At 38.2% G+C, this 27,394-nt stretch overlaps 1 protein-coding gene across 2 annotated transcripts in view; it reads right to left on the reverse strand.

Annotated features, from left to right (window-relative positions):
• Nucleotides 1-24,233, reverse strand: part of LOC145764573 (transketolase-like) — a 90,864-nt gene extending 66,631 nt beyond the window's left edge. Inside the window, exons 1-2 of one of the 2 annotated variants that reach the window (XM_082576200.1) lie at nt 24,214-24,233; nt 15,405-15,565 (exon numbers count right to left, since the gene is read on the reverse strand). In XM_082576200.1, the coding sequence (XP_082432326.1) occupies nt 15,405-15,517 (113 nt within the window). In that variant the 5' untranslated portion in view covers nt 15,518-15,565; nt 24,214-24,233. Of the gene's footprint in view, nt 1-15,404; nt 15,566-23,987; nt 24,166-24,213 lie in introns of those variants that run through there. The other variant, XM_082576199.1, reaches the window with a different exon arrangement.
• Between the last annotated feature and the right edge of the window lie 3,161 nt (nt 24,234-27,394).

The raw sequence follows: 27,394 nt of genomic DNA on the forward strand, positions 1-27,394 counted from the left end.
GATGTCTAGCTTATTGAAGCAAAACACGGATGACGGTTTTGAAAAATGTTTTCTTTAAACGGTATTTACATAATTGTTCGTTGTGTCATAGTTTCAACTCGATAAAGTTTGGTAAAATCAATTTCATGTTTGAAGTCACAAAAAATCTAACGGACGTTTGGATAACTCTTCAATTGAGAATAAACATTCAATCATTTGCATTTGCTTTTTCGCTGCCACGCGTTTTGACTTTTAAGTTGCTCCTCACGTGAGAGAAGATAAGCAGCGTGTGACTGTGAGCGTACGTGCCGTGCGCATCTCAGTAGTAAGTCACGTTCCAGAGAAAGCAATGCGGTCAGCTGCTGTTTTGCGAGCAAGAGCAACGTAGGTCATAGGCTGTTTTTCGCTTTCAGCATTGTTTAAGTCCGTTTAAATTATCTAAATCTTTTTCGCGGAGTATTATATCTTTGAAACACCACTTGTAAAAACCCTTTTTGTTGCCACTCAACCACAAACTTACAGGGGCATCACCCCTCAGTCCCCCTGGAAGTCGACACGTATGCTCATTGTACTATTGTGACTTGCTTACATTTAGGGATGGGCAATTCAGAATAATTCACTATTCCAGAATTATTCCGAAATACTAAATCGAACAGTGGCGCGGGAACTATTTTTCTCTAGGGGGGGCTGAAGCTGCCGTTGTGTTGTCAGCTTCTGGGGGGCTTCGCCCCCCAGACCCCCCTTATGTGGGAGAGCTGACAAATGAGGAGCAGCAACAAACAAAGCAGCTGTTCAGGAAATTAAAATGAAAACGAACAAATTAGAAAGTCATATAAAAACGACGGTTTGTGGAAATGCACACGCTTCCGAAGATTGCTTTTCGCTCAGGTGTTTTCTCTATAAACTGTGTCATGAGTTCTTTGACATCGACAGTGTCCAAAATGTTTTGGTGGACATGCATCAATGCAAGGTGAGTAAGTCTTTATTGTGTCATTGAGCTTCTCAACCACGTTTTCAGGCGTCTTAGAGCAGAAAAAGAACGTTCTGATGATGCAGCTGAAACCAGGAGGCAAAGGCAGAGCTCCACGAATTTTCGCGTTTCTTTGAAAAGATCTAGTGTTTGAGGCTTTAGTTTCGATAGTATCTCAGCAACCTTTTTAATGGAGTTTGCGGTTTTTCCACGTACAACATCGCTGAGCAAAGTAAGTTCCGTTTGTAGGCGATCTTTTCTGATGGCATCGGGTAAGCTGAGCTCAGAATCAGATCTTTCTTCACCGTTTGCACAGCTCAGAAGGGCCTTCTCTCTGTTGGCTGCTGTAAGCAGATCCGCCTGGTCGAATCTTCGATCAAGCTCAGCTTGAACCAAATCAAGGGCTTCGATATATCGCCATTTCCACGCTCCTTCTCCCGCAGACTAGGGTGGAGTGAAAAAATTTTTTTTTTCCAAATCAAAAAACATGGGGTCTGTATACAGGCCAAATGACCCAAAACGGCTTTTCAAAACATTTTTTGGGGGTAGCTGTCAATATTGGCAGTGCTACCACCACCTGGTGGCCACGAGTAAGCAAAAATTCTTAAATACTCCATAACTTTTGATACACACATGCTAGAAGGTTGGTTTTGGTGTCTATAGATGCGTAATACACATGTTTATATCTACTCTAAGAGACATGTTTTCTCTAAAACACTTGTAAATTGAGTTATTAGCAAAAAATGATTTTGACTGAATTTGACTGATCATTTATAAGTGGAATTTACTATGTACTGTAGTGTAAGGCCCTGGTATGCTGGTACTGTATATAATAATGTTGTATGTGTAGGAAAAGTAATTTACATGTAGTATTTTATATATTATAATGAATTACAACTTTTTCAATTCACCATTCTTTTTGTAATCAGTATCACATTATATTTAATCATAAACCCAATTGGCAATTAATGATGTTTTAAATTTTGGCAAATTCAAATTATTTAAATCAATGACATTTTAGATTGTCACAATATAGTTTACTAATTTACTGTGATAGCAATATTCTTAACATTAGCTTACCAAGTTACAAAAAGCAATTTACTATCAATTATTTAATTTACATCAATCGTGTTGTTCATGTTTGTATTATCATTCATAATCAAATTCAAAATATTCATTACTTTCGTCAACAGCAAAATTGTTGTTTCGTGTCATATCTTTTCATTAGTTTTCTTGATTTCAGTTTTTGACGAATCATTCCATCACGTCGAGCAAAACCACAAACAGATGCACTTGCTTCGGTAACAACTTTAATATGCCTTTCCACGGCTTGGTTATGGCAAGGATGATTCATACGAAGGGGTGTTCTCCTAATTTCATCAATGTCGCTATTTGATAAGCTTCTTAGAATGGGTGGTTCTGTCAGCTCCAACACATTCATGTTTACTAGTTTGTAATAACATTTTGCACCAAAGTTTAACTTGGGAATAATGAACTTCCTGACAGTGGCTGTAGAAGCAGGCGTCTCTGATTGTTCATCCTCCTCACTATCTGATTGCTCCAATGCCCCACCATCAAAGTTGTCTGAATCAAAGATTACAGCTGATGTTGTTGCATTACCACGCAAAGCATGTATTTTATTGACGGCTATTCTTCTGGTATCCTCATCTTCATCTCCAAGCATGCCAAGTAATATATTTTCAGGGTTTGCGAAGAAAGCATTTCGTTGCAGAGTTTTCAGAGCAATCTTCTGTACTTTTAAGTTTGGAAAGGTCATTACTCTTCTAATCATGTTGTAGAAATTTTTGGCACCATCAGATATTGAATGTTTGCGTTTAATTTCAAACCAAGAGGGGAAATAAACCTTTATGCAATATTCTACAATAATGACAAGCTTTGGAGATGGCGTTGATACAGAAACATAAAACCTTAAGATCCTACATGCCAAAGTTAGCCATCTTGAGTGACACAGCCCACCGACTTCTAATAATGCAAGATCTGCATCCACATCACCAAGAATTACCGCCCAACATATTCTGTACGAATAATACTGATCCGAACTGAGATCATCCACAATAGCATTTGGTAATTCTGGAAAATTAACACTGGAGATTGCTTTAAATGGGACTATATCCCAGTCAGAAACAGATCCAGATAAGCATTTCCCAATATTTCCAGAAAAGGAATCAGGCCCCTTGGTTGAGCCATCAATTTCCATAAAAACATGGCGCAAAGGAAGCTCATTGCAATGGAGCAAACAAATAGCCCATTGTAAAGGCCTACCTATTAGTTGTTCCAAGCAGTGAATTGCCCCTCGATGGGCTCCCGTCATGGATGCTGTGCCATCGCTACCTATCACACAAAGATGATCCAAGAGAACAGTTCCTTCCAATTCGTTATGAAGCACTTTTGCAATACTGATGCCCTTTCCATCTTCAGGAATTACATGAGACAAGTAGAACTCGCCAGGTTCCCCTACTATTACATAATGCTCTTCAAGCACAGAATTGCGATAATATTTGCCGTTAATTTGGGTAACACTTTGAGTTGAATCTTTCCTTCCATCTACGTATATTCCATCGACGTTTGAATATAACTCATCATCGTTCTTACGCATTTCTTCTCTGTATTTAGCTCGTTCTCTTCGCAACTTGCAACGGTCTATAACAAACGTGGTTTCTTCATTTGTTATAATGCCATGGTCTTTCAGAGCGGCGGTTGCTATTACAGAGGCAACTCTGTCAGACACACCGTACCTGTCACATGCCATAGCCAAATTGTGATAGGATGTCCTATTTTGAAAGCCAATAGCAGGAACTTGTGGACCAATGAATGATGAAGAAGATGAAACATCATCATCATCTTCAGATTGTGATTCACCACTAAGGGATTCCAATGACAAAGAAGGTTGATCATCTGACACTGAAGTACCAGTAGATACAATACTAGCATGTGCTTTTCTAGCAAAAAGAACATCAGACGGTGTTAATATTTCAACAGAAGATGATGTTTTGGCAAGCCTTGGTCCTTTTTGGTCATTGAAGAATGCATAGTCATCGTCTGACATTCTCAGTTGATGTTGCTTTTCATGTTCTTTACGTCGCACAATATCATAACAAAAGATATCGAAAAGTTGGTTTGCCTTTTCCATGAAGTCTTCTATATCTTTCTCATATTTTGCTCCTCTTTTTTTTTCGGGTATCTGTTTAGACGACAGAACTGTTTTACAAGGTCAAATATTTTGTGTGCAACTGTGGTGTGATGTAGAGTATAAACATTGCAATAGATCCAATGATTAACCAATTCTAGTGCAATTTTACTGGCTGTTTTTTCTTTTGTCCAATTATCTTCGTGTAGTACTCGTTGTAAAACATCTTTTGCAGTGGGTAGCTTCCCATCAGGAAATAAACTCTTACTTCTGAAAACATAGTCTTTGTGCAATACTTTTTTAACTTGTAATTGACTTCTTGTTCTCATCATAATGAATAATAAATAGCTTTAAACAAAGTTACAAGTAACTTATGATAAATTGTATTTCTGCAAAGGAAAAAGTATAACATTAAATGTTATTTTTGTTAAATTTTAATGCAAAAATCAGTTTTTTGCAAATAACTTAATTTAGAAGCATTTTAAAGAAAACATGTCTCTTAGAGCAGATATAAACATATGTATTTTGCATCTATAGACACCAAAACCAACCTTCTAGCATGTGTGTATCAAAAGTTATGGAGTATTTAAGAATTTTTGCTCGCTCATAGCCACCAGGTGGCGGTAGCGCTGCCAATATTGACAGCTACCCCCAAAAAATGTTTTGAAAAGCCGTTTTGGGTCATTTGGCCTGTATACAGACCCCATGTTTTTTGATTTGGAAAAAAAAAATTTTTTCACTCCACCCTACCGCAGACGACAAAGCATCTGATTCCTCTGTGTTTTGAAATTGAGTTTTGCTCACTTGGGGATCCTTTGGCGTCTTTAGGTTATTGACAGACGCAAAGACGTTGGCTACTTTCACAAGCTTAGAAACGAAAATTCATCTTTTCTGAGATTTTTGATCCATTCGCGGAAAATGCTGATTGATTGCGAAGCTGAAGAAGCAGAGATCGTCTTGTTTTGGAGCTGTCTTGCGACGGCTTCTGCAGGCTGAAAAACTTCGCCGCTGCAAGTAGCCTAATCGCAAAATAAAGCCGCATCGTGCGTGCTTGTTTTACCAAGCAGAATATGTTTGCACGCGCGTCTCCTCATCATTGCACTATCTTCTGTCATGTCGGTCAGATATGACAAAGCAATATCATGTATTATTGTAATGTTCAGAAGTACGCGTGAAATGTGAATATTGCAGAATGATGTCCAATAAACGATGGACCGCCGTGTTAGTAGGGAGGGTGACTAGTACCGTTACTGCGAGGTAGGCTATAGCTTCCTGTGATTGACGACTCTTCATTGCGAATGATGAGCGCGACCACACATAACAGGAACTCGATTCATCGTAGCAATTATTATTCGAAAATTTTTCTAAAAATATGTTATGTAGGCTACCTTAAATTGTAAGAATTTTCTAGGGGGGGCTGAAGCAATTATTGAAAATTCCAGGGGGGCTGAATTTGCTCTAGGGGGGGCTGCAGCCCCTTGAGCACCCCTACTTCCCGCGCCCTTGAAATCGAATCCAGAATACCGAATCCTATTAACTTCTAGGCTCCAGCAACGCAAAAAGTAAAAATTTCATGCAATGTTTTTTTGCAAATTTAGACACATAAGCAACACAATCATTCAATCAAAGTAGATGTTTATTGTAGTGCAACACATCAAGGGCTTTGGCATTCCAAATGACTGCCAGACAAACGAGAGCCGTGTTGCCAGATGCTGGAAGCTGCTTGACACCAAAAAGTAACTAAAATTTCACCAGCTATTTAAAACACCCCAAATAAATCGATTTTGCCTAAAATACACATAGTTTTTAAGACATAAGACACTGCCATCACGCATACGCAATCCTCTTGCAAAACGTTTTCTATACGAGCAGGGATTATTCGCTAAAAAGTTTGAAAAATTGAAAAAACTTTTTTGAAAAAATTGAGTGGGGAAAATTTCACCAAAAAGTTGTCTGGTTCCAAGGTCAAAAAGCTTGACACCCAAGACCTCTAAATTTCACCAGAATTTTTTAATTTGGTAACCTACTTTCCCATCTGGCAACACTGAACGGAAGCGCAGCTTAGTTGCCGTCAAGCCCGCACTGGCAAAGCATCGCTCGAAAGAAGCTGATTGGCAAGTATGCTGAGATATTTCAGAGCCAACTCCTTTAGCAGGGACATTTGCTCAATTTTACGCCACAAGTCAAACTATCGCAGAGTCGCATACGCACGTGAATTGAAAAAAAGCATTGCACAATTGTGCATGTGTACAAAGCGTGAAGAAAATTGCGCGCTTTGTTTCTTTGATTGCTCATGCGGGCGAGTGACGTAGGCATGCATGCGCCGTGCGGCCTAGGGTGGTCCTAATTTTTCACTTTTGGAAAGTTCAATGTCTGACAGTGCTAAAATGTTGTTCGGTTCATCATATTTAATTTACACCATTACTTTTCATAAATGAATTTCTAACAATGCTTTCTTATTTTCTAAACAGATTGTTAAGCTAAGTAGAAAATAATGGCAAGTGTGTCTAAAAGTCGAAAAAAGGTGTACCTTCTAGATCAGTGGTTCTCAACCAGGGGTCCGTGAAACGATTTCAAGGGGTACGTGAAAGGTTCCCAGTTTTCAGCATAATTGATAAATTGCAAAATTAAAAAATTGTTTGTGCTTTGTTTCTGTATTAGCCTACAGTGATTCTTCAACTGTAAGTTGCAACGCACTGGTGCGTCATTTGAAGTTGCAAAGGACATTGCACAAAGATTTGGTTTCTTAACTAAAAAATATCATATCAATGACTTAAACCTTTTAATCAGGCTATGTTGGCTATCTCCTACTTAAATCTTTTGAAACAGCGGATTGTTGTTCAATGTTTAACTTAACATATAGCTGATAACATTATAGTGCCAACATATAGCTCATAAGTTATAACATAGTTTCGTCAATCTCATCAATCGTCAAGTGTGTTGCCTCATCTCGCATCCATGGTGAACTTATTGAAGCCGCTGAGCGAGATGCAGGTTTACAAAAAGTCAAAAACTATTGTAAGAATGGATGAGCTACTGTAAGAATGAAGAATCTACGTAAAAGCCTGGATTCTTGCTCCACTTGCCGTTGAAGCTCCCAACCTGTGTATTTTGAAGAGCTTGGTTGATTATAAGTGCATCAATAAAGGCATTTCTATGACATCTTTGATACAAGTTTTTTTTTGTGAAGTCATCAGAAACAAACCTTGTATCAAAGATGTCATAGATGATGATGAAAGCCATTTCAATGGTGACGGCTAAGAAGATGGCTTCCCATTTGCGGTATTTATAGGAAGAGTTAGTGGGTCTTTCCCTGTTTGATGATGACATTCCAACAGATCTGAAAGATGAGATGGTGCAAGCAATGTCCAGCAATGCAGGAGAAGGCCTGGTAAAACAGGTTACATTAATATTGGGTAATCTTCAAGGAAAAATGTTATGGTCATTCTTCACAACTAACACAATGTAACATATGGTCAGTACTCTTCAAGAAACTTCCGAAAGCTAGCGCAACTTACTATTGCCACAGCAAACTCGCAGCATCAGGCTAAGAGAGATCGTTTAAATCTACCTTGTGAAGTAAGCAACGATCATGCTGCTAAAAGCGAAACTCAATCAATTGCATACTCTTCAAGAAACTGAACATTCCAGACTCTTTCTTTCAACATCCAGCAACAGAGTGGGAGAAAGATGGTAATTTTCAAACCGCTAAAGCAACTGTAAAGTCTCTGGCTGTTACAAACAAACATGCTGAAAGAGGAGTTGCTCTTGTGTAAGATTTCTCTGGGCATTGAACAAAAGATGAAGAACAATTACAATTCCTCCTCTAAGTCGTTTGTGATCACCGCAAGAAATATCCACAAACCCTCAAAAAGACCTTAATGTAACAATGATTGGTTGGTCACCATGGCACTCTTGGTTGGCATATTGAATATATTGTCTAACTAAGGACATGGACATTGTATTATACAGTATAATATCCTAAATTAAGGGTATTAGAAATATAGAATATCAGTATATAACATATATAATATATAGTATTTGCTGGTAGCTAACTGCTCTAGGCTACTGCTGAGCTGAGTCGGAGTCTCCCTCGCTTTCTGACCTAGTCTTGTTCTGACACGATCCCTGTTCCATATCTCGAAAGCTAAAACCTCAATTGCTAAGGTAACAGGGATCAGTAGTCAGTAGATGTAACAGAAAATATATTTCGCACTTGCTAGTACATCGTCAGTTCTGATCTGCATCATCAGTTCTGACATGATACCTTGATTCCGGAAGGTCATTTTCCTATTTTTATTTTTTCGAAACATCGTCCCCTTTTCGGAGGGCACACGCTTGAAATGGGTCACTTTTAAAAATAAAATCCCAGCTAGCTGGGTTTTTTTTCGGTCATTTATCGGTCATTGACCGATTTTTTAGCAAAATGTCCGAAAAAAATATAGTCAATTCGGTCAAAATGTCAGAAAAAACATGTACGCATGCAAATCGATTTCAGTGATTGCAAAGAAGCTTCTTGCGCCACTCTACGATTTTTGTCAATTGGAAATACAAGATGTAGACTTAGTGTTTGAACGTTGATCCAATGTCTTATTGTATGTGATAACGTAAATACAGAAGTAACATTTCCCAAACGTGGCTGATGTGGTGCTTTCAAGTGTGACGAAATGTTGCGTTGCCTTGGAAAGGTCAAACCGCTTGGTAGAGATTGATCGGTCTGTTCTGTCAGTCGGGACATTTTCTCAGCATGTTGCATATATTATCAATTTTTGAGCTGGTGGTCAACTCTTTCGAAATGTTATTGACCAGACCTCGATAAACAATGAAGAATCCCTTTGTACGTTGATCCAATGTCTCATTGCTTGTGATAAACGCAAACATGAAAATAACACACTCAAAGACTTCAACTTTCTAAAAATGCCACTGTGTTTTCAAATCTTTCCTTCGAGTCGTGGAAAAAAATTGAATTGTCAGTCGGGAAATTATCCCAGCATATTGCATAATGTTGTTAACTTTGGGGCTGGTGATAACCTCTGTGAAATGTTTGACTCCACATCGATAGATAGTGATTTTGTGTGATGGTTTTTGCAACGTCGTACTCCTTTGGGTAGACGCAAAAAACCCTACAAAAATATAACTGTTTGTAACTTTTTAATAAACAGGTGGGAAATCATTTCAATTTAGCTGGAATTTTCTCGTTTTCGGTAAGTATTGAGTAACCTCAGGGGTAGGGCGCATCGTCTCCCCAACATTTTAATGTTTTTTGAGAAATTAATTTGTAGATCCCACATGTTGTTAGACTAACCAAGTTAGTTACTGTGTTCAAAGATCATTGAAATTGGATAGCGTTTATGTGGGCAACCGGCAGCTTGAAAATCTCTCAAAAAAACAAAAAATGAGATAAATGCTATAATATTAGTCTAAGCACATTTTGAATGGCATGAAGTGATATTGATATAAACTCACAAGTATTTGAACATAACTTTATTCAAGATCATGCTAGTGGAAAATCCGACCGTGTAAAATTGTGTAGCATGTCTTCCAATATGCTTAAACGTACCGGTACTCTCAGTCTTGAAAAAGCAATAGTCATTTAATATCACTTGGGTAAGGTTGCTGCAGGCACAGATTTTCTCTTGCGTAAGTTTGAAATGTGCTTCCTGTTACTTTCAACAACTTGAATAGTGTTTTGAAAATGTTTCTCACGCCTAGCGCTGCGTAAGTAATCGGTACCCAGTTGTACACCACGCTCAGCGACATCGTTGACTACATTTACTGAACCAACGTAGAGAAGCGCTGACTGATAAGCAGCAGATTGCGACCATTCGCCCACAGGCAAAGCGAGAAAACTATCGTCTATTTCCAAGATATGGAAGAAAAACCACGAGTCAACTTTGATGAAATCTGTCAGACATGATACGAGAGTAATTTCATTTGGGAAATTGGGCTTTCCGGAGCCAGTGCGATCTAGCGGTGATACAAGTGGATTTGCTGGCTTCATATTGATGAGCTTATAGGCTATTCGTCTCTTTTCAGCATTCGGAACTTTTGAACTAAAGAGAGCCAATGGTACCATATCAGCAGAAAGATACCATAGATGTCGTTTGAAACTCTTCGCTGCACTGTTTGATATCAGTTTGTTCACTGTTCTGTATTTTAGAATCTTGTGATATAAAGTTAAGCTGTTCCATGGGGCGTCGACACTCGACAGCTACTGTGCAACAAAACCACCATTGACAATACACCAGAGAAATGAATGTCACGAATCGTTTTAGCTTCTGTATTTGAGAACTGGTAGTTATTGTCCCCTTTGGCAGCTCAGATATTTGCCTTTCTAGCAGTACAATCTTTACGGCATATATGATCTTGGCCATCCATCGGGCCTTGTGGATGGCACCTGGTTGTTTGAAGCTAAAATTCACAGTATCAGAACTTAAATAGGCTGCGCATAAACTCATCATTTCTTTGTAGTCGTCACGCCTATACTCTAGCTGAGTTCTTGCAAGTTCGAGGACTTCATCTATCCATTCTTGAATAAGAGGACATGCCTCTACAGAAAAGCTTTGTAAATCCAAGTGGCTCAGTCCTTGATCCCCATCGTGGGGAAGAATCGGTAGGCATGGGTTCGATACCTTGTCGGGTCATACCAAAGACTTTTTAAAAATCGTACTGAATCTAATTTCTGCTTGGCACTGAGTAATGGAGTGGATTCGGGTAATAATGTACTCAGTTGCGCCTCTATACGGCTGCATTGACACTGTCTGCTTTGTAAAGCGCTGAGGAGCACCGCATTCTGCGATGGATACAGCGCTATATTAAAACTAACATTATTATTATTATTATCTCCGGAGACTTTGATGACTCAATGTTCAAGTCTTCAAACACATGAGACACTATGATTTCGCCGATGTGGTGTTGACATGCTGACCATAGCAACGCTCGATCAAGTTGTTGCTGAATACTTATACAATATACATGCTGCTGTCATTTGACCTGTATTAGTCGATGTAGTATCAAATACCATATTGACTACACTCTTCGAGCACTGCCAGCTATGCAACAATCCACAACTTAAGTTTGAGATGATATGTCCACTGTCCAGCCCGTTGATCAGTTCCTGTTTTGTAAGCTGGGATTCCTAGTAATTTCAGTTCTTTCGAGTCACCTACGGCAACCGCCAATCTCTCTTCGTGTTCGTACTTATTGACGAGGGTTGGGAGCCCTTTGCCATCCCAATGTAGCGACATAAACTTCGGTGGCATCCACAGTTCTCTACATTCCTGTGCTATTTCTTGGTTAACTTGACGCCTGGCCTTGTCAGCTTGTGAGTAGGATTTTGTAATTTTTGAAGCATCTCCTCCAGCTTCTTCTACGAAAGCCTCCGTGAACGCAGCTTGTTGTGCTGCTGTCATTTTTATTCTAGTAGCTGATGCTACTAATTTTGGAGATTTGACAATGTCATGTGGAATGAAAGCTTCAGTCCCTGTGCGCACAGTCCTTTTGTGAGATTTTGGAGCTTGTTGTGGTATAAATCATGATAGCGGCGTTTCATCCTCGCTAGAGCTGCTTTCGAATCCAACAGTAGAAAATAAAGTTTCAGTTTCTCTAGCAGACTTCTCATGCCGTTTCTCTGCACTTACAATTCTCTCCTGTTTCCTTTTCAGTTTTGAAAATGATTTCACGTCGAAACCAGCTATAGTAGCTATTCTATCAGTCTTCATCGATTTTAGAAATTTTATGTCTTCTGGGTTTTGTATTATTTGCTCGGAATTTGGAGTCCATAAGGGGAATGTTTTTGACAGGTCATTTTGGTACTGTTCAGTGTTCAACCTTACCAATTACAGCAGGAGTTGTTCTTCGTGCCTGCAGTATTCTCCTCAGTTTCTCATTCCCCTGTAACAGTTTTATGATTTTTTGACAACATGTCTGCTCAGCTAACATGGGTATACCTCCTTTTTCAAAAAATGGAATAGTTTTCATGTACACTATCTTGGCAGCCTTGGACAGCCAAAATAACAAACGAGAAAATTCTTGAACAAATTAAACCGGACATATCCCTAGAAGCTAGAATCGTCAGGCAGAAACTTTCATATTTTGGCCACATAATGAGAAGCAAATCAATGGAAAAAGACATCATGCTTGGTTTGGTGAGCGGAGGAAGAGGAAGGGGGCGCCCGAAAACAAGATGGCTTGACACGATTGTAAATGACAGTGGCATGGGAGTGCATGAATTGAAGGAGGCTGCGTGGGATCGAGAGATGTGGAGAAAGATGACGTATAGAGTGACCGAGAGTCGTAAACAACTGAACGGATGATGATGATGATCTTGGCAGCCTCATATTTTGTGCGATTTTCACTATATTCGTCCTCTAAGTGAAAGATAATAGATCTCAAAATCTGTAGCGCAGTTGGAAGACGGCTTCCTGTTATTTCGCCATCGCATTTAGTGACAGCATCACCTAAGCCAAATATTTTGTTTCTAGTAGTTGTCATGTTAACGTACGACTACAATCAGAAATCTGAAAAGATAGAATTTTGCCCAAAATTACGTTTATTTGCAAAAATTTGTAAAAGAGAAAGTGAAACCAAAGCCTAATTGCTGGATTCCAAACCTGAAAATGTAGGAAACGCTGTAATAATAAATAAGGTATGCTATGGTGCACTTTCCCCCTGAAATCATAAATTTTATTAAAGTTAAATGCGAAACTTCATTTAATTACATATAGTATTTACAAAATGGCAACCCTGAAAAGAAAAATTGATGGTTGCCCACATAGGCAGGTGCGGATTCCAACCAAATTTCACAAACTTTGTTTTAGGCCTAAATGGAACATTGGTACCGATCTACATGACAATTCATCGACATTGGGGGGTTTGATGCACCCTACTCAGGGGCGTATCCTCAACGGAAGCAAGGGAAGCCTCAAACCCTGTCAAAATTGAAAAAAGAGAAGATGATATTTTTCAGTAAAACAATTTCGCAATTTCTTAACCTGAATACGAATTAAAACAGCTTCCAACTCAGGCCTCGACACTGAAGGCGGCCATCGCGAACATGGCCGCAATTAACCTACAAAAACCGACATTTGTCCGCTAGGTCCCGCACTTCCGTCGGCCGCATTTGTCCGCCATGAAGTTCCGAGAAAACTTTACACAAGCGGTCTTGTGAATAAAGTACTTTGCCACTTATAATCAAAAAGGATTAGAAAGCAGTCAAAGCACCCGATAAATCACAATACACACTGTCTAGTGTCTATGCTTGAATTGTTAACATTATTGATTGCGAACCAGGTGACCATTGGCGGAAAGTTTTAACAATAGCTACGAAGCGTGGCATAGATTGGCCAAGTTTGGCAGCTATTGCTAATGCTTTGCTGACTTTTAATGCAGAGAACGCAACCGTAGAACGTGGATTCAGTTTGCTTTCTCGGTTGCGAACTCCACCAAGAAATCGCTTGCGTTGTTCAACTGCAGATACCAGTAAACTTATGTGCTTGAGGTTAAATGCTGCATCATACAAAACATTCAATTATGACGTGGCATACGCGCACTGGCACAGTAACGCGAAGCCAGCACGCTACAACGTGAGCGGTGAAATTGTTGAGGAGTTAATTCACTTTGTAATTGCGAACCATTAGAGCGTAACGAGTTTTTTTATTTGGTCATTCTTACTTGTTTTTATTCCTTTCCGTTGTAGGCTACTGTATTTTTGTTTTGCGTTATTTTTGAACGTGTGTTAGTGTGCAATAAAAGATGTCTGCGGCCGGGTGTTGCAAGGTTGAGTTTCGCTGATGAACGTTGAAGAAACGTTTGTCTGTTCTAACTTTTCTCAGATAAAACACGACAACGTTTCTCAGCAAAACTTAATGTTGTAGCTAGTCAGGAAGTGCATTTTTTTTTGTATTAGCTACTTGAAAGGAAGTATATCCATCAGAAAAAATGAACAAAATAAATAAAAAATGACCGAATTTTTTCAAGTCATTTCGGACAAATGACCGAAAAGTCTCAGCGAAAAAAAAAACCAGCCAGCTAGTATTTGCTGTGTTATCAGTGCGATTTCTAAACTGAACAAAAACTTGTTGAACACTGTATAGTCAATCAATAAATATTTTGTGTTACTCTATGATGGTTGATGTTCTTCTGATGAAAATCTATGATGCTAGGACTTTAAAGCATCAATTTATTACTGGTCCTTCGCCAAGCAGTTAGCTTGGCCCCTTCCCAGTAAATAAAGAGATGCTAAAGTTCAAAATGTTGAAGCAGAACAGGTGATGTGACTCGGAATGGCCCGTTTCGGTGAGTCTGATCCCTTATAGGGGGATTTTTTCAATTTTTTTTAAATTATCGGGTACTGTAGCCTAATTATCATTGCCGTTTTAGGGTTAGGGGTTAGAGGTTAGGAACTCACCGAATCGGATTCACCGAATAGTAGCAGACCCGATGTGACTAGCCAGGCATACTCATTTTCCAGAATTTGCTACTTGCCGTTCATCGTTAGCACAAATAGCATGGACTGATGACTGCTATACAATCATGGAATGATGTAAAAAACAGTTGTGCTCTATTTCTTTGACATCTAGTATATGCACATTTTTCGCTATAAATTCGAAATTTCAACGGCTCTGGGCAACCTCTAGATATATGTATATTTTTTTCATATTTTACAGAGAGTGTTTTTAAGCCGATGAGAACATTTTGGCATGGTCAGACCTGAAACTTTTACAAAAAAACTTTACCCCCAAATAAGGACCACCCTAGGGCGTGCGCGCACAACCACGTGCAAAATGTTTTTGAAAGTGCGAATGGTGTCAATGCAAAGAAAAAAGAGAGTAAACCACACTTTTTTCAGTTCACTGTCTCAAGCTGACAGCTTGCACAAGACTTATGCATATCTTTAAAACCGAATCTTATTACCAGGTTTTATTGCCATTTTGGATTCGGATAGTTTAGGATCCGAATCCTTCTGGATTCGGTATTCTGAATTGCCCATCCCTACTTACATTTATTACGCAGCAAGTAAACTGTGATATTCACTAGGCTCACCCATTTTGCTCATTGTAGCGCCTTATGTATGAACAAAAAACTAATCAAAGCAATTTATTGACAGTGCTCCTTATAATCGGGTGCGCTTTATGGTCCATAAATACGGTAATCAAATTATCAACAACAAAATACCTATAATAGCAAGAGAAACCAAACTTAATGGTTTTTTTTAATTTCTTTGTTATGCAAAAATTTACACAATAATGTTCAGCAGAAGTTTGCTTACAAATTAACACTGTTAAAAACAAAAAATTACTGACTTACCCAGAATTACATTTTGAAGTTGACAAAATGCTGTTAATTCTAATTCGATTTGCAATGTTGTTTAGTTCATGAATTGTGCTGTTGTTCGGTGCATGATAGTCATCATTACTCATGGCTGATGTGTCAGTTTTGATACTTCAACTGATTAAAGGTTGAATATTCTGAAAATAATTGGAGCAACTTAATTAAGTTACTTAATTAACAACATTAATTAACTATACTAGTGTAGTAGTGTGTAGTACTAGTGTGTAGTACTACACACTACTTAACAATTACTAGTACTAGTGTGTAGCTTACAATAGAGAAATGAATGATCAGCGATCACCCAATATAAAAGTTAGTTTTAACAAACTTATTTTCTGTTGCTTAACATTAATATTAAGGTGTTTTTATAGCCTACCCCATTTCGTACCCTGAAAAGATCGAGAAAAAATACAACAGAGCCGAAGTCGTTGATCGGAGTTGCCGCAAATATTTCAGAATTTTCCTTTTGAATTAATCATTGAATTTTTTTTGGCCAGCACAAAATAAGTGTGACTAACCCTAACTCTAACCTTAATTTGATAACTCTAAACCGAAAGTGCGATACTTAGCTTGGTCAACTGTTTCGGCAACTCCGATTGGCCATTCCGGCACTTATGTGTTTTTTCTTTTGATATTTTCAAAGAAAAAATTTTGAAATGTTTGCGGCAACTCCTATTAGCGACTTCGGCTCGGTTGTATTTTTTTCTTAATCTTTTGACGGGACGAAATATGTCGCATCCATTCTCACTGAACATCAGCCAATCTTGTCCCAATGTAATTTTCTGATGCTTGACATTTGTCGCATTAAGAACATAAGAAGCAGCTGACTCGATGACTGATCTGACTGTTGTGGAATCTAGACTGTTTTGGTGCTATTTTATTCATACTGTGTAAAATGTTCCCTATACTAACTCAGTTTTCGAAATTATCGTCAGCAATGGGCAATTGCCGAGGTGATTACCGACGCAGATGCATGATTGCATGAATGGCGCTTTAGCATCGGCAATAAAAATGCCGAAGCCACACGAGCGCTTGTAAGGACCACAAGATTACAAAAACAAAATTAATTTTCGTAAACTACACCATACTAGGATGTTGATTCAATCTTACTATTGCTGGGGTGCAACCTAATTCGTACCATGAACAATTCGTACCATCAGTTCGTACCTTAAAAAGATTGAGAGAAAAAATAAAAAAAAGCTGAAGTTGCTGATCAATGCAGTTTCCGCAAACATTTTAAAAGGGTTAGGGTATCGGAGTATTGGTTAGCGGTATCCGCAAACAAACCTACTGTAAAGATCGAAAAAAAATAGAACATTGCTGATTGCAGTTTCCGTTTTTTCGCAGTTTTCACAAACATTTTAAAATTTCCGGTAACGATCCTAAAGTTTGCCAAAGTCGCTGATCGCAGTTTCCGCAAATATTTTAAAAGGTTTAAAGTGCAACTGCACGATTGAATTTACAAGTTGGCTAGAATCCATTGCCAAGACATCCGATACGGATTGAAAAACTCACTTCCTCACAATTGAGGCCCACAGCCAAGAAACCGACCTTTTTCCCACGCTCTAGCGCTTCTCTCATACTACCTGAAAATGGAAAACTTGTCTACACCACCTAGTGATATGATGTCACCTGTAGTCGAACTTAGTGGAGACTAAACTAGACGAGATAGGCTTGGTTGCTAGTGAATGCGCAAATGTATAAGCAGTTCTCGAAATTAGCGGCGGCACTCGGCAATTGCCGTGGTAAATGCCGCCGTAAACGTCATAATGGCCATTCTGCTACGGCAATAAAAATGCCGCCGCAAAATGAGCACTTAATTAGAACAAAACTTGTTCAAAATTTCTTCCTGTGTTATTTACTCGCAGCGGGAGTTTAATCAGCAGAAACATCGCACCAAGACCTCACCTCGGACTATTTTAGTTGCTGTGAACACTCACGCAGTCTTCGAAAATATTATATTTTATAGTATATTTTTACTTGGCAAGTACTTTGCCGAGGCCAAACGGCAAAAGTTGAAATTGCGTCGGCAATTGCTCTGAACGTTTATTACGAAACAATTGTACCAAAACATGTGAAACGAGAAGGAAAAAGTATACTAGAGTAGTCTATCACGACCGCATCGTTTGATTTGTTGTGATGTAATAATACTTAAAGTAGCGATAAAGCGAGCAACGCAATACGCACGCTGTTACGTTAATTCACGTAAAATAGCTCAGGGGAAAAGTAAGTTAATTTTGGGTTGATTCAACGTTCGAGTCAGCACAAATCGATTTACAATGTTCCCGGCGGGTTATATTGCGCACCCAGACAGCAAAACCATCATTTCTACATCGATTCAACGTCTACAGACGCAAAATCAATGCAAAAATAACGAATTATGCTGCCTGGGTAACAACAATGCCCAATAAGAAATTTACGTTTGTTTTTCGACATCTAGCGACGTTGAACCATCGTAAAATAACGTTAATTGCTCAAACAGGTACCGGTAACAAATTAATAGCTCCCTGCGAGAAGATTGGCTCGATTTATGTTTATCCTAACATAATTTCGGCACAATTGGGATACTGCGTGCGAGCAACACAAAGTCTGTTGGATAAAGAACTAGTCGGATATCATATATAAATCGGAATCATCAGATGCTGTATCGGAGGATGAGGTTGTCGCGTCGTCACTGGAATACTTGAAGACGCAAAACTGCCCGTTTGTGAACGCGCAATGCCATATGATCGGAAGCATTATTTTACTGCCGAAGAACCATTTATCCAATTTTGTTCTACTTTTTTAACTTGACCCCGTAGCTTTTCTAATTCCGATTTGTTTCCGTCATAAAATTCTTTATAAATTTTGTAAAATACCACACTAACTTTTCCTTCTGTTCCCTCTGTTTGATAACCTATAGCAGGTAAATTCTACTTTTCAACTGTATCCTTCACCATGATTTATATTCGCAACGACACCGGTAAACAATAAGCATTCGATGTAACAATAACTTTTTCGTAACAATTAAGCCAGTATTTACAAGGTTGCAAACTTTTTACAGTTTACAAGAGCATTGTCAGCGCGTAAAATAGCTTGCGTGATGCTCTTTGCTACCGTCGTATGAAACACGAAGTATAAACGATTAAAATTTCGTTTGTTTAAACTTTAAAGCATACGGCAATTGCCGCCGCAATCCAAGGTTTGCTGATTTGGCGACGGCAATGTTTTTGCCGTCGTAGATGGAAGCTAATTTCGAGGGCTGTATAAGGCATCTATAATGAAAACGCATCTTTCAGCCAGCATCCTATACAAATTTAGTTGTTGATGCCTGTGTGCCAGGGGTGGTCTACGATGCCCATCGCCGAGGGCTAGTTTCTTAGATTGGAACAGACAAACTTGGTTATATCGAAAAGATTTTGTAATTGTACAATAATGAGCTAATAACGCTTCAACATTCATTGGGGCAGATGGGGTTGTTTTGCTTCAGCACTTGGAACTTTGCTAACATTAACATGTTCGTATGTTCTATCTAAGATATATATACAATATAAACTTTATATTTACCTTTCGTAGTTACTGGATGTACTAGATAGGCTATCTGGTATCCTATGTAAAAATGATTTTATCTGGTGATTGAAATTTTTTGCATGTTACCATGTTTCGTATAATCAAACAAAAAGCGTTCATTTTGATCATAATATCAAGTCATTTTGTTCCTATATCTTTAGTTTATAATTTACCTTTCATTAAAATCACCTTTTATTGCCTCTTACTATTTCCTGTGAGGTAGGCCAGGGGTATGCAACCTTTATAACAGGAGGGCCAGATATAAATAACTGTGTGAAACCGCGGCCGCACGTTCATTTAACATATGATTTCTAGTAGTTGCAGGCACAAAAAAGTAGTTTTTTTGTTATTCATGTTATTCTTATGGCATTATTAGGGATTTCCTTGCAGAAATAATAAGTTAAGACGCATAAATTTCTGAAGAAAACTGCTATTCAAATTTATTGTCACACCGTTTTTAAACGAGTTCAGTGAGAAGTTTGCAGCTGGCTTCTTTTCCCGACGGCCTTTTCCAAATTTACTTTAATGGAAGTGCTCGCAATTCGAAGTCTATTTTCCAGGTAGGCTATTTGTCTGTCAGAACTCAGAACCGATCGATAGGGAGATTTTATGACGCTCATTTTAGAAAAAAAAATTTGTTCGCACAAATACGTTGAGCCAAAAAGAGCCATTTTTGAAGCAATGGATTTTTTCAAATGTGGAAAGTCATCTTGGTTGAGATGTTTTCGGTAAAAATCGCCAAAATTCATTTCTAAATACTTTGCTTTCAAATCCGTTTTCTCTTGAAGATCAATCTTTTCAAGTTGGATATCAACTGGTGCTTTGTCAATGTCTGTGTCGAATGGCGAAGAGAATATACCAAACAAATATTCATAAGATTTAAAGTCCTTGAAACGAGCCAAAAGTTCATATTATACAACAATTTTTCAAATTTAGTTTTCTTCTCAGGATGCATTCCATATTATAGTGTCTCAAAGTTAGAAAATGAAAAAGATTTCCTATCTGTATGTAAGCTTTCCAAAGTCGTAATTTGTTCATAAAGCCTTTTATGTGACTATGCATTTTTACGTTCCAAATAATTAAACACAATGGATTAGCGGTGGCCGGTGGGAGATTGCTAAAATGGTTAAGAGAAGGTGTGAAATCTATAGTAATCCACTCCACAATGAATTGTTCACAAGTACCAGACTAAACTAAATTATAAACACGTTTCGCGGGCCCCACACAATTTAAAATTGGCACGTCCTTGCGGGCCGCACACCCCTGAAGTAGGCCTATACCATCTTGATAAGCATTCAGACACATAACAGACGAATATAGCGATATTGCCATGCTTAATACAACAAAAACGGTCAGACCAGTGCAAGTAAGAAGTTTATTATTGAAATCTATATAAAACTTCAGTCTAGAAACACTTGTCAAACCTTACTGACTCAGACAGTCAAATAAATCGACCTGGCTCCTGGTCTACAGGGCAAATACAACGAAAGAACTTGCAAAACCGATAGTCGCTGCGAGATCTGACTACAAGTGATGTCATAATCCGCGTGTTGCGCAATGCAATCCGCCATGGCAGAAACGTGGCCAAAAATACAAGCGCGTGGAAAATCATAGTTTTGATAAATTTTATTGAGATAAATATAGCCTTAAAATGTAAGGGCGAAGTTGGTATTTATAGATTGAAACATGCTCTTTCAGATAAAGTGCAGTCAAAGTTATCGTGCAGTTGCACTTGAGGGTTGATCGGAGTTTCCGCAAACATTTTAAAAAGGTTAGGGTGTTTCCACAAATAAACAAACTGAAAAGATCGAGAAAAAAAAATAGAACAAAGCCGAAGTCGCTGATTGCAGTTTCCGTTTTTCCGCAGTTTTTGCAAACATTTTTTAATTTCCGGTAATGATCCTAACAGTTTGCCGAAGTCGCTGATTGCAGTTTCTGCAAACATTTTAAAAGGGTTAGGGCTGATCGGAGTTTCCGCAAACATTTTAAAATTTCTGGTAGTGATCTAAGAGTTTTTGTTTGTGAAAATTTTTTAAATGTTTGCAGAAACTGCGATCAGCGTCTACGGCTCTTTTCAATTTTTTCTCTCGATGTTTTCAAGGTACGAACTGACGGTACAAATTGTTCATGGTACGAATTAGGTTGCATCCCTATTGCTGGATGTTTTATTTGGGTTACTTTCTACTTCGCCGGCGCTTAGACACGTCCCTAACTGGGAGAATTGAATCTTTTATAGAAATCTCACACTATTTGCATTGATTTAACGCCAGTAGACGTCAAATTATTGTAATCATCTACTCCTTATTGCACCTCGCTTTCCGCTATCTTCACCAGCTGATAGGCCTACAGCATCTTATGATACCGATTCTGACTAGTTCTTTATCAAACAGACTTTGTGTTGCTCGCAGTATTATCCCAATTGTGCTGAAATTATGTTAGCTTATACGTAAACCAAGGCAATCTTCTCGCAGGGAGCAATTAATTTGTTACCGGTACCTGGTTGAGCAGTAACGTTATTTTATGATAATTTAGCGTCGCTATAGATGTAAAATTAATGTAAAACAAACGTAAATTTTTTATTGGGCATTGTTGTTACGCAATGTACGGTACGATAAACCTTTACTTTTAGTATTATGGCAGTGGCTGTTTGACCGGCGCCGGTCTTTGAACCTGAAACACTATTTGACCGGTCATGACGTCACTATGTAGGCATTTTTTTTTTTTCTCTTTCAAAGCAAAAGACAAGAAGAGTGCCTATATAAATTCTAAATTCGGCAGTTATGTTCAACTGATTTGGTGGCGCGTAGGATAAGTCTCCGGCTGGTGCTCCAGAGGGAATGAGTTCGATACTATGCGGAAGCGTTCTTTTATTTTTAATTTTTAACTAAATTTTGACCCGAATTGACTCAATCGTTAGGCTGAGCCTGCATTTTTGTGGTTAATTTTTAATTTGAGAAGCCTACAGCCCAATTTTTTATGTCTTTTCAACTATGAGTAATAAAGTTAGAGTTTTTAATTTTCTGGAATTTGAGAATTTCTCTGGGTAATTTTCCGTTTGTCATAAGAGGATGTGACCGTGTTTGCCGAACAACGCATTACGGTACATTTTTAAGTCATTCGGCAAACACGGTCACATTTTCTATGACGAACGGAAAATTATCCAGAGAAATTCTTAAATTCAAGAAAATTTAAAAACTCTAACTTTATTACTCATAGTTGAAAAGACATAAAAAATTGGGCTGTATGCCTATATAGTGACGTCATCAGGGGCGGCTCGCTAGTGTGTGCTGCGGTGCTGCAGCACTCCCATAAAAGTTTTCACAAAAAGTTTCTCAAATATCTTAGCGTTTCTTCTGCCCAAAATGTATTTTATGTTCTCTGTTCACAGAATTGCTGACTGTTATACGTGTAAATTATATTTGGAAACTCTGCGTGCTAGGAAATATGTGCTGTTTTGAAACAGCACACAAGCAGAACATCGTAGAGGCGTCGATCGTGACGTCGTAGGGCCGCGTGTTTCATTGATTTGCCTGTACAAACGAATCGCAAAGCGATGTGCTGTCTTCGGAGCAGCACACTGGCAGAACGAAAAAAAAAGAAAAAAAGGCACAGAGTGGAAAGGCGATGCACTGTGTCTGGCTTCGTGGTAACGTCAAAAGTAGTGTAAGACGCAATAGCGACACCAGTGTGAATCCACCTTAAGCTGTGAAATTACACATTGTTAAATATTACGCAATAAACCAATTAGTCGTTCACATTTTTGCTGATTAGTATTAGAGTAGTTTTAGTTAAAGAAGAACCCAAATACGGAGGCACTAGAAAAACTGATACTTTTTAGGATATGTCTACTTCCCATCCTTGGAAAAAACTGCTTAAATTTAATATGTCAAACAAGCAACGTAGCCACATCCAAAATGTAAAGTGACATAGGCCACGGGAGAATTTTTTGTCGAGTAGGTAATGAAAAAAAAACAACCGTTTCTCTTTTAATCATTAAGAACGTGTTATTCACATATGTTTGTTGATCGTCCCCTTCAAAATATTACACATTTGCAAAACTTATAAGCCTAGTTTTACATTAAACTTTTATCACAATTTAGAGCTAAAATATGCTCAGAATGCACCAAATCAAGTGTAATTTTCTGAAGGAGACCCCCCTCCCGCTGTTGTATTTGCCTTCGGCGGACGGGCGAAGTCCTGCCGCAGCACCCCCATTTCTAGGACTCACCAGCCGCCACTGGACGTCATGACTGGTTAAATAGTGTTTCAGATTCAAAGACCGGCGCCGGTCAAATAGCCACTGCCTAGTATTATTACATCACAACAAATCAAACAATGCAGTTGTGATAGACTAGCCTACTCTAGCATATTTTTCGCTTCTCGTTTGACATGTTTTGGTACAATTTTTTTGTAATAAATGTTTACAACAATTGCCGAGGCAATTTCAACTTCTGCTGTTTGCCTTCAGCAACGTTTTTGCCAAAGTAAAAATAAGTTAATTCCGAAGACTGCTAATTACATAATTGCGCCATCTACCATGCGCCAAATGGTGTGCGCGATCTGCGTGAACTGGATGACAAATCAATTGAATGGCTGCTCGACACCTGCCCAAACATCTAGACCGCGTCGCCGCCACTGCCCAAGGGTGGTTAAAGGCAGAGCCACTCGACCCTTGGAGTGGCGAAGAAGGTTCAAACGAAGAAGAAGACTGCTAATTACTATTCTCGCAACAGACGAAATAAAAGTTTTCTCTCCCTCTCTTGCAGACGTTAAAAAAGTGTGTCCAGGGTTGTGAAGAGTATATATAATTTGATAAATGAGGGTTCAGTTTAAAAGTTAAAACAGCTGGAAAAGTGCTGCTTTGAAAGAAAGATCAAAGCCATTGACTTCAAATAAAACTAGGCCAGCAAAATATAGGTGCCATCTTCAAAAAAGGAATGCTATTGATACATTGCATTCATGGTATTTCAAAAAAAGTTAACAAAAGCTTCCGTTCATCAGCATTTTCACCTGAGCTTTCACGATGGTAAATATAGCCTAATCCAATATCGGTTGCTTTTTGTTTACATTACTGACCCCACATATCAAACATACTATTTTTAAACTTTTTGCTGGTATAGTATTAGCAATCAATTATTGTACTTGGCAATTGGCATGTATCTTTGCTGTTGCTGTTAATTAATCAGCCTAAAATGTAATAGGATTTGGAAAAAAAGAATTGCCATTTCAAACTTACCGTAATTTGTTATAAATATAGTGCTACAGTACAAATAGATAAACAAGGTTTTTTAGCGTCAATTTCAAATGACATAAAAAAAAAAAAAAAACACCAAACCAAGAATTGCCTGCAAAACGTATTCAAAAAGTGCCAAATGTTTCGAATTTGGTAATTAAAATCGTCAATGTGGCAACACTGACATAATTAATAATTAGCTTAACTTAACTTGGCAAACACTAGAGCTAGAACCTCACCATAGAATCAACAAGGATGAAAGTAACGCATGAGCTGTAAGAAAAAAGTGTGAGTTTTGAAAAGGTAAACCATTACAAAATTATTCAGGAAGAAATGGAGCATGACTTGCAAGAGATAAAGTTTGGGTTTAAAAAACTGGAAACTAAAATTTCTTCCTTGTTGATTCGATCAGAGACTGTGATTCGATGGTCAGGTTTCAATACTTCCCGCTCATCATGAAGAAAAAACTCAACCATGCATGAGATCATAAACTTTTTAGCGCCAAAATTATCGTTTAAAAAGAAGAAAGCATGTGAAAGTATGTGGCGGCAATGGTGGGCAAACTGCGGCTTGCCGACATGTTTTGTGTGGCTCTTCTTCTAGCTGAATAGTAATAGGCTATCCCAAATTGAGAAAAAGTGTGAAATAATACGTTTTTCTGGTGCAAACTGAGCTAAACTATCACAAAATCATCATCATGTCAAGTCAATTTATTTTGTTTTAACAGCGCCATATATTAACAAACAATCAGAGTAAAATGTAGTTGTCAAAACAATGCATTGTACAACTGTTGGTTAGATTATGGCGCAATCAGGATGGTAGCGAAAGACCATAAGCAGTCATCTAGTCAGCCACCACCCCATCACAGTAAATCTAACTACACATTCATACACAATAGTGTGCAGAGGCAGGCACACTACTTCATTGAATAAAAAGGTTCGCCACTGAGATTGAAAAACAACTGCTGTTGGTTTGAATCTGCATCCTCAAACTGAGTAAGCCGAGGATGAAGATTCAAACCAGCGACCAAGAATTAACCAACGACCAATAAGTGATTGTGTGCTATAATAGGCTACAGCACTTGCGAAAGTTTTCTTGAAATAACGGGGAAAAACGTGAATACCACCACCGAATTGCAACAATTTTTATGTAAAGCATACAAAAACAGGGCAATTTGATACTAACTATAGAGAACAAAGATTAATAAGTACGATATGATGATATACTGTAAAGGTAAGTTATCCTTTGTATTGAGCACTTAAGGTACGCATGTATATTCATGTAACAGTTGGTTTTTGACATTTTTTTTAAAGCATTGGAACGGTAAATCTTTTATATCGTGTGAAATTTCACTCCACACTTGCACACACAAGAAATGGAGTGTTTTTTTGCCAAAGTTTGTTTCAAACCTGGGAAGAAAAAATCTGGTTTTAGCCTTATGTCTTGTATCATGTTGATGTATGTCGTCTAGTTTAACAAAGTAGCCAGAGAAACATGCTGGCAAAAAATTATTTTCGTACTTGAACATGAACTGTGCATATGCCAGCTTTGCAAGGTCACACACTTTTAATACCTGAAATTTGCTGTACATGTAGGTCGTCGAGGTTTTCCTGTCACCAAACAAACAGGCTCTAATAAATTTGTTCTGAATCACTTCTACCTTGTGTATTAACGTTTTGTTGGCCCTACCCCAATTAATTATTGAATATTGAAGATTTGATTGAAATAATGAAAAGTAAATTAACCGTAATGTGGATATTGGGACATAGTATCTGATTTTGTAAGCAATGCCACATACTTTACTCAATTTTGTGCAAAGGTCAGATATATGGGCGTTCCAGTTCAATCTGTGGTCCATCGTTACTCCAAGATATTTTACTTGATCAGTTTTGTTAATGCTTTGGCCGTTTAAGGTGAGAGAGAACGATTTTGCAACAGGAGGATTTCTACAAATGATCATAAAATTAGTTTTAGTGTAATTAATCGATAATTTATTAGTTCTCATCCATACATCAATCTTTTTTATTTCTTCATTGGCTTGTTGTTCTAGGCAAGTCAAATTATGGTGTGTCATGTTTAGGCTGGTGTCATCCGCAAAAAGAGTGGTCATGAAAGAGGACGCAGTAGGTAGATCGTTTACATATAATAAAAATAACAAAGGACCAAGGACTGACTCTTGGGGGATGCCGCATTTGACCGTCGAAAAGTTTGATGATAATGAGTTAAGTTTGGTGCATTGTTGTCTGTTGGTTAAATAAGACTTCATCAAGTTCCATATTTTTCCACGCAAACCATAACAATACAATTTGTTCAATAAAACTCCATGATCAACAGTGTCAAATGCTTTACTCAAGTCAAGAAAAATGGAGCACGTATAGTTATTGTTATTTAAGTTTTTGAGTAAATGATCATATATGTGAGTTATATCATCACGTGCCGTCTCCGATCCGGAGGTTGGCTGTCACGTTCTTCCGCTATTCTTTTTGTTTTTGACAAATCAGCCCACTGTATCACGTCATCCCCCCATATTCGTCTCCTTCTTCCCCTGCACCTCTTTCCTCAGTGCCGGATTAACCATTAGGCAAAGTAGGCACGTGCCTAAAGGCCAGTCAAAAATCCAGGCCACTTTAAAATCAGTAAAAATTTGGTCATGTTTTCAAAATAATTATTTTTTAAACTAATAAGTAGCCTATTTATCTTAATAGTTCTATTTTTCCAGATGAATTAAAGGTTACAAAAATCGTTAAAAAAAGACGAATTGAAACATGTTGCCACTTCCTTTTTGACGTTTTTAAAAATTCACATTTCCGTTGGGTGACGCAACGAAACAACGACCAACTGAAGAGTGCACTACAGAAACGTATCGATGCATATTGCATGGTGCTGCAGAGGTTTGGGGTTTTGACCGAGTACGACTCTATGTCTGTTACAGACATCGATGTTGCAGGTTTAGTTGGTGTGTATTCAAAGGACCTGTCTTCCGACTTCCCATCAGAATTTCGTCAGTTTATGTGCTGGTATATAAAGAGCAAAGATGCGATGAAACAGCAGCAAGCAACAGGAAGTGCCCAGAAGATGTTTAAAATGCTGCACACTACTGGTGTTTATAATGCATTTCCGAACACTGAAGTAGCACTTAGAACGTATTTGTCTCTAATAGCTACGAATTGCTCGGGGGAACGCT

Source organism: Aplidium turbinatum, chromosome 2 (assembly GCF_918807975.1).
Source record: "Aplidium turbinatum chromosome 2, kaAplTurb1.1, whole genome shotgun sequence".
In the NCBI taxonomy this organism is placed as follows: Eukaryota; Metazoa; Chordata; class Ascidiacea; order Aplousobranchia; family Polyclinidae; genus Aplidium; species Aplidium turbinatum.